This window comes from Artemia sp. Qi Xiang Cuo, chromosome 3 (assembly GCF_049724085.1).
Source record: "Artemia sp. Qi Xiang Cuo chromosome 3, ASM4972408v1, whole genome shotgun sequence".
NCBI lineage: Eukaryota > Metazoa > Arthropoda > Branchiopoda > Anostraca > Artemiidae > Artemia > Artemia sp. Qi Xiang Cuo.
Genome location: NC_142796.1, coordinates 5470795 through 5477969, shown reverse-complemented (window position 1 = coordinate 5477969; position 7175 = coordinate 5470795). Strand labels below are relative to the sequence as shown.

The 7175-nt window shown below is 37.3% G+C and overlaps 1 protein-coding gene across 1 annotated transcript; it reads left to right on the top strand.

Moving 5' to 3' along the window:
* The first annotated feature begins 2487 nt into the window (after positions 1–2487).
* LOC148953687 (uncharacterized) lies at positions 2488–2892 on the top strand. Its single transcript, XM_089085790.1, has one exon. The coding sequence runs from the start codon at positions 2488–2490 to the stop codon at positions 2890–2892; it is 405 nt and encodes a 134-aa protein (XP_088941916.1).
* The last annotated feature ends 4283 nt before the right edge of the window (positions 2893–7175 follow it).

Genomic DNA, 7175 nt, shown 5'->3' with positions numbered 1-7175 from the left:
CAGTATATTTACTGTCCTTGAGATTTTATTCGATATTGCTTCAATTTTGTCTCTTTGAAAATTGGCTATGCTAGCTTGTATTTCCTGGACGTGTAAGGTTACGTTCATGGCGTCATTCAATTTCCTTACGTTTTCCCTTAGGACTTTCATGTCCTCTTCTGTTGACAACCCAAATAGGCGAGAAGCGAGTTCTTCGACAAAGGGAATTAGACTAGTGGATCTGCGGTATTTGCTTCTACGATAGAATACTTCAAAGATTCTTGTGGTACTTTGCTTTAATTTTTGTATCTCTGTATCGAACAAGTTGAATAAGGCTTGCAGTCTCTGCCTGTATAATATTAAGAAGGATTGGTGGATTGATACTTTCAGGGCGTTTTTCTCATCTAGATCAGGTAAGGGTTCGATATTGTCTTTTATTGGCTCTTCGGCCATGGCTAGTGTGGCGCACGTATATTTGTCGTCTATTGTCCAACATTTTTTGGGCATGTATGCATCTTTCTTCTTGTTATCAGAACTGCACCCTTGAAATGGGACTTTGCCGAAAGAATAGGTTTGCATTAGTATTGCTCCTGTGGTCCATACTCATCTTGTAAATCACGTTGGTTTCCGATAAGTTAAGGTAATTAATTTTCTTGGTTATTCTTCATTGAGTTCGATTAGATCCGGGATTGTATTTGTTGTGGTTTCCGACATCGAGAACTGTATATCTTCGGTTAGCGTCTTAGATATAACGGAGAGTCAGTACGTTGGGACGCGGGTACGCTGAGACATTTGTACTTTTGAGAGAAAACTTAAAGCTAAAAATCTGCCACTATTCACATATCAAACGCCATCTTTTGGAATATCTCTGGATGTCATATAGCGTTCGCATGTGCAACTTTATATCACCACATATAGGTAAGAATTTTTTATGTGGTTTTTGAAAAATATTTTTGCTTTGCGAAATTCTACGGTACACTTAAGTAAGCAGGTTCTAGCAAATTGCTTGTATCCCTTTAGATAGGGAAATTTATAAGCTTTTCGATGGTATAAATTTTGTTGTGTTCTTCTGCCATCTTGTGGCGGATCTAAATTTTTTTGTAAGTTCGTACTGTTAGGGTACTCTGGTATACCAGTTCCGGGGTACACTGGGACAGGTTCAGTTTGTTGTGTCCCAGGGTATCCTGGCTTACTTTAGCCTAAAGAACTTTCAAGAGTATGCTTCTTGTCTTATATTGACTTATTTTTTTCATTTTTCTATTCTTGCTGGGCCTTGCGTCATTCGGTAGCTACAACAATCCTAAAAAAAACTCCCAAAAATCAAATATTTCACAATTCAGGAAGATCGTATCCCTCACTACATATAAAATAAATTTCCCTAGTAAAAAATAAATTCCAAACAATCATTAAAAAATGACTGACTTCAAATCTAAAATGTATAACCTTAAAATCCATAAAAATCCTATAGGCCTACTATTTCTACATTCCCTAAAAATTTACTCAATTTTTTTTCATAGAATAAACTCCACTAATTCAAATCTAACTCTTCAAATCTAAGACCTCAAATCCAAACCCTACAATCTAAGTCTCAAATACTTCAAATCTAAACTCTATAATTTTTTCTTTCCCTTAGACTCAAACTTAATATATAAACTAAATACACTTTCTTTTGTTTTAGGAAGCCAAAAACGAGAACAGTTGATCCGTCGGTTTACGTCCGAAATGAGGAGGACATGACATGACATGACAAGACAAGACAAGCTCACCCTTATTGGATGCCCCTTCGAGCAGTTGCTGACCTTTACAATGTAAAGCGGTCAACTCTTAGCAGATATGCCACTGCATTTCGTAATGGAACAGGTGAAGAAAAAGAAGAGTTTAGTTATACTCCCGCCTATGACAAAAGGTGAGTATTTACGAGTGAGCAGGAGCTTCAACTTGAAGAGTATATCCTTCAAGCAGCCCGAATGCACTATGATCTCTCCAGAAAGAGAGCCAGAGAGCTTGCTTGGCTTATGGTGAAGCAAAACAGACTTGCATATTCGTAAAGCTGGCACACAGAAAAGTCTGCGGGCAAAGACTGGCTGTATGGCTTTCTTAAAAAGCATCCGTCGATTTCGCTTCGAAGGCCGGAACCTACAAGTATCCAGAGAAATTTTGGTTTCAATCGTGTAGCTGTTGACACCTTTTACAGGAATCTTGGATAGTTGTATTCAAAATACAAGTTCCCTGCTAGACAGATCTTCAACCTTGATGAGACTGGGCTCACGAATTTTCATACAAAGTGTCAAAGAGTGCTGAGCCTGAAGGGATTAAAGTAGCTTGGTGCTACAACTTCCCAAGAAAAAGGAAAGCTGGTGACCATGGTGGGTACTATAAATGTCATTAGAGGATTTATTCCAGCCATTTTTATTTTCCCACGAGCACGTTTTGTAGAAAAGCTTATTGATGGACCCTCCCCCCCAACAGACTTTTGGAATAGCAAATGGCAAGCCTGGAAATGTTTGGATGACAAAGGATCTGTTTTTGCTGCATTTGGAGCACTTTGTATCGCATGTCCACCCATCTCCTGAGAATCCCGCCTTGATTCTGATGGACAATTATGAAAGTCACACCAGTTACGATGCAGTTTGGTTCTACAAAGAAAAGGGAATACATTTACTTACATTCCCACCGCACATATCATCCAGTTTGCCGCCTCTCGACGTTTCGGTTTATGGACCTTTAAAGACTTACTGGTCACAGGCAATGGAGAACCGGCTGAGACTTTACCCTGTTCGAGCAGTGACGGAATATGAAATCAATGAATTACCGGGGGTTGCTTTCCCTAAGGCCTTCTCTCAGACTAACATTACTAGTGGATTCTCAAAGCCTGGAATTTTCCCACTGAATACTGAAGTGTGGCAAGTCTGACTTTCTTTCTGCTTTGCGGTGAGAAGATACTGTTGAGCCAGGAAATGATTCTGCCGCTGTTGACGAAAATTTACCAGATCCACCTAGCTTCGGTTGAGCCAGAGTCCCAGTGCTACAACCCAGTCAACCTTGTTTGTTGTGATAGAAGATACTATACCCATGCCAAGAAGGGAAGCTACAAACATAAAGACATAATGGAAGCCTGGAGTATCCAAGATCTTGACTTCTACACCGGCGAAAGACTTGATCCATGCTGCTGAAAACGAAAGTAAGGCAAAAAAAGAGAAGAAGGATCTCAAGAAGAGCTAGAAAGCGGCTCCTGCCAAAGAGTCGACGATTCAGAAGAAAACTACCAAGAGGTTGCTGACTTTCAGTGAGGAAAGCGGACATAAAGCAGGACCAGGGGATTTTGAGTGCTGCCACTCGTTTTGCTCTTAAGATCTCCGATTGGCGGAAGAGGAGTCTGAGACTCCCAGTATCTGTTCAGGTGACTTTGTTCTAGTCGAGTACAAGGGGAAAGAGGGATTGAAATTCTACACTGGTGAAGTGCTTCAGGCCAAGCCAGACGTCTACACTGTCAATTTTTTTAAACGAAATATTCCAGCCTGGAAGTTTACGTTTCCGAAAGAGCACGACAAAGCGTTTGTCGATAGCTCAGAAGTAGTGATGAAATTGCCAGTTCCAGTGGTCTCAGGCGGAACTGAACGCATAGCCAAGATGATCCGATTTGATGCAGACCTGACCAAATACTCTGTTGAATAATTTTTTAAATAAGTTTATTGTATTTCTACAGTTTTATACCGCGAAATATACGGATTTTTAATTTAACTATAATTGTGTCCCAAAGTACCCACCGCCCTGAAATATAATACCCGCACAAGTGGTACTCTGGGACAAAACAGGACCTTCTGAAAAATAAGTCTTGCTATTTTCAGTGTGAGCAATAAAAATCTGAGAAAAATCCCAATAAAAGCCAAGTGATTTTGCCACAGATTGATGTTTGATACAAAAAAATCAGACTGTAAATGTAGAAGATTTTGAGCTTTAAGTTGAACTTGTCCCAGGGTTCCCGACTCTCCCCTAAGTGTGGTTGTCGTGGTATCTTTTCACTTTCCTCTCTTGGACTTATATATCCATGATCTAGTTGGGGTGTTGAGTATTCTTTTGTTGATTCGTTTAACATTTTTAGGGTGTTATCTTGTATCCTTTGGGGTCTGTTGATAATTTCATTTTCCATTTTAGATGGTGTCTTTTTAGTAATGTTGTTTGCGGTATGGTTTTGCCATAGTTGTCTAAGGTAGATCCATGTGCTTGATAATTCGTTTAACATGGCGTAATTTCCATCATAGATTTTTCTTTTCCTAAGAGTAGGTGCGTGGGTTTTCAGTGGACTTCACTGTAGTATGGTCACTTAGTGAATTTTCAACATCAAATACTGATCTTCTTCTTCGGTTTTCTCTTGTGTTGGTTCCTAGAGCCATATCAATTTCTGCCATTTTCTTGTCTAAATCATCTATTAGGAATTTTGACTTTAGTTTAAGAATAAAAGGAAGTGAGTCTTCTTTTCTCTCCTTATTATGTATGATTTTAATTGATTTTAAGCTCTTATCTGATCTTAGGAATCAAAATATGGATTCCTTGAGTTCATTCATATTTTTATTTAATCTCATTACTTGTTGGAATAAGGTTTCGAACAGTTTGGGGTCTAGCTTCATAAATATTCGCTTGCTAGTAATGAATTCTCATGTTTGAATATGATTCCATGTTTTAAAATGTCCTGGGCTGCTGCGTGAATAATGAGGATTATCATGATATTCGTCAGCCGCATTTTTTTGTTTGTTCTAGGATTAGTTTGTCCTTAATTTGTATTGTAAACTATTTTTTTGCAATTTTGCGCTTTTGGTGTTTTAAAAAATATTTAGGCTGTTTTTATATGGGCTATTTGACCGTATTGATTTGTTAAGCTATAATTTCGACTAGGCAATCCGATAAATTAAATTAAGATCTTGTATTTGATTTATATTTTTGAACCAGGTCTTCGAGATATGGACTAAATGAATTTTGTTTTATATTTTATTCTTGATTGTTAATTTATAAAGAACAATATATATTTTGGGATTTTCGATTGTTGACTTATAGAGTAAATAACATGTTAATACACTAGTAGTCTATTTTCATCCTACAAACTCAAATAAGATTTTCCTATTAATAATAGATGATTGCACTAGATGGCACTACACTAGATAGTAGGGTGACTACGATAGACAGTCACTATAAGGCTATTGATGTGAATGGTGTTTTATCCTGACATAAGGCACTTGCAGTTGTATTAATGTTGATTTAGCTATTTTTTTATTTTTTTTAAAGGGAAGAAAGTTTTAGGGTATTATTCTGGGGAATTAATGATTTTGGGTTGAACTTCTGATTGAATTGTTCGTACATACGGTTCCTTTCCTGGTCACCAACATTCAGTTTTAGTATTGCTATATCCTTTGGTTGTACGGCGTTCGAACCAAACAACCTCAATATATTACTAGGTCGATAGTCCTCCCACGACAATACGTTTGTGCTGAGAAATTTTAATTCGAAAACTATGTTATTTTCGTTTTGCTTGTACGTGTTTAAGTGCATCAATTGCAATAATAATCGGTTTGGGATGTGCAGACCTCTCAACGTGGCGGCTGTGTCATGTTTTTGTATATTTTGTCGAGAAAGCGGATTCTTTATGATTCTTACGACACTAAAAATTAAGTTATGTGATTCATAGCAACACTTTTGTTCACATAAAATTATATCGATGTCAGGGAAAACCTGGGTTCCAAAATTTTCCTCTCCTTCGAATAGATCTAGAATTATTTTCTTTCTGTCTTTATAATCCTGTGGGGTAACTTACAAAGTAGTTGATTTTGTTATGGGTTTTACATACTTAAGGCTTAAGCAATTGTTATATAGGGTTTTAAGGAAGTTTCCTTCCCTTAGCAGGTTTTATCCTCGATATATCAAAATGGAAAGAAATCTAAGGAGCCAAAACGTGATGAAGCCATTATCGTCCTGATAATGCCAAAGGTTTTCAGCGATAAATTCAGATATTAGGGGATGCTTGGTCATTCGGATTTTTTGTGTTAAAATCTTGAACGCCAGATTGGCACTTAACCTGGTATATTCAAGTGCTCTCGTGAATTTGCGTGCACTAAAGTTATAACATACTAAAATTGCCATTATTCTTAGGATTACCCTGTCTTCCAAGGTTTTCCTAGGAGATTTTAAGAGAAAATGTAATGAGGTGCGGCCAAGGTCTTCTACTGTTTTGATCAGAACATGGTCGCTCAAGGATTCGTTAATATTATCAGTAGTCGACTATATCAGTAGTAACTGGGCCAGTGTTTGACGGCTACTTGCGTATTTGCAAATGCGTTATTTTAATTTTCGTTGATGACATATTTTATTGGATTTAAGGGGACTAGTATTTTTTGTTAATTTTTTATTGAAGCGAAAAGGACTTCGGAGGGCTTGTGCGATAGTAAGAGAGCTGAGTTTAGAATTTTTTGTTACTTTTCTTTTTGTTCTTTTTATTTTTATAGGCGTCTCTTTTTCTTTTGATACGTTTTATTACGTCTCACGAATAGATCGCTTCCTTGTAGTTTGTATTCCTCGGACTCGGGGTCAAATAAAAATTGTTTTTAATGTCGGATCTCAAGTAACGGATCGTGTAAACCATGGTATTTATGGTGTTGATTGTTCTGTGGGTCAACCTAATTTCCTTTCTAGATTCACTTCGAGCAATTACTTTTATTAACGGTACTTATCCAAGTGGTCGAAGCATTTTTAGAGGGAGGGGTTTCGTAGATCACTTTTTGTAAAAGCACAAGTTGTTTCTCATAGGGATCTGCCAGTTACACATGATGACGAATGGGATAACAAACACCCCTGGTCATCAACAACTAACCACAAACTCCCTATGACTGAGGGTACTTCTATTTAACATCAGTTTATAGATTCACTTTTCGGTATCATTTTGATTAAGGGTGATTTTCTAATGGTCGAAGTATTTTGGGGGTTCTTGTAAATTTCTTCTTTGTAAAAGTATAAGTTGATTTTTATAAGAGAGTTGCTTTTTCAAACAATAATAACCAATAGGACAACACACACCACTGGTCACTAACCTTTGACCACAAGCTCCCCATGGCAATCACTTTACCACTGTATTATTCCTTTTTTTTCAGTAATTTATTTTTCATATGGAAACTACTTGATTGGCGATGAAGGCAAATTAAACAAACATA

Bases quoted from the DNA above. Each gene is read 5' to 3' on its own strand.
- LOC148953687 (XM_089085790.1), top strand. From the start codon at position 2,488: ATGACAAAGGATCTGTTTTTGCTGCATTTGGAGCACTTTGTATCGCAT.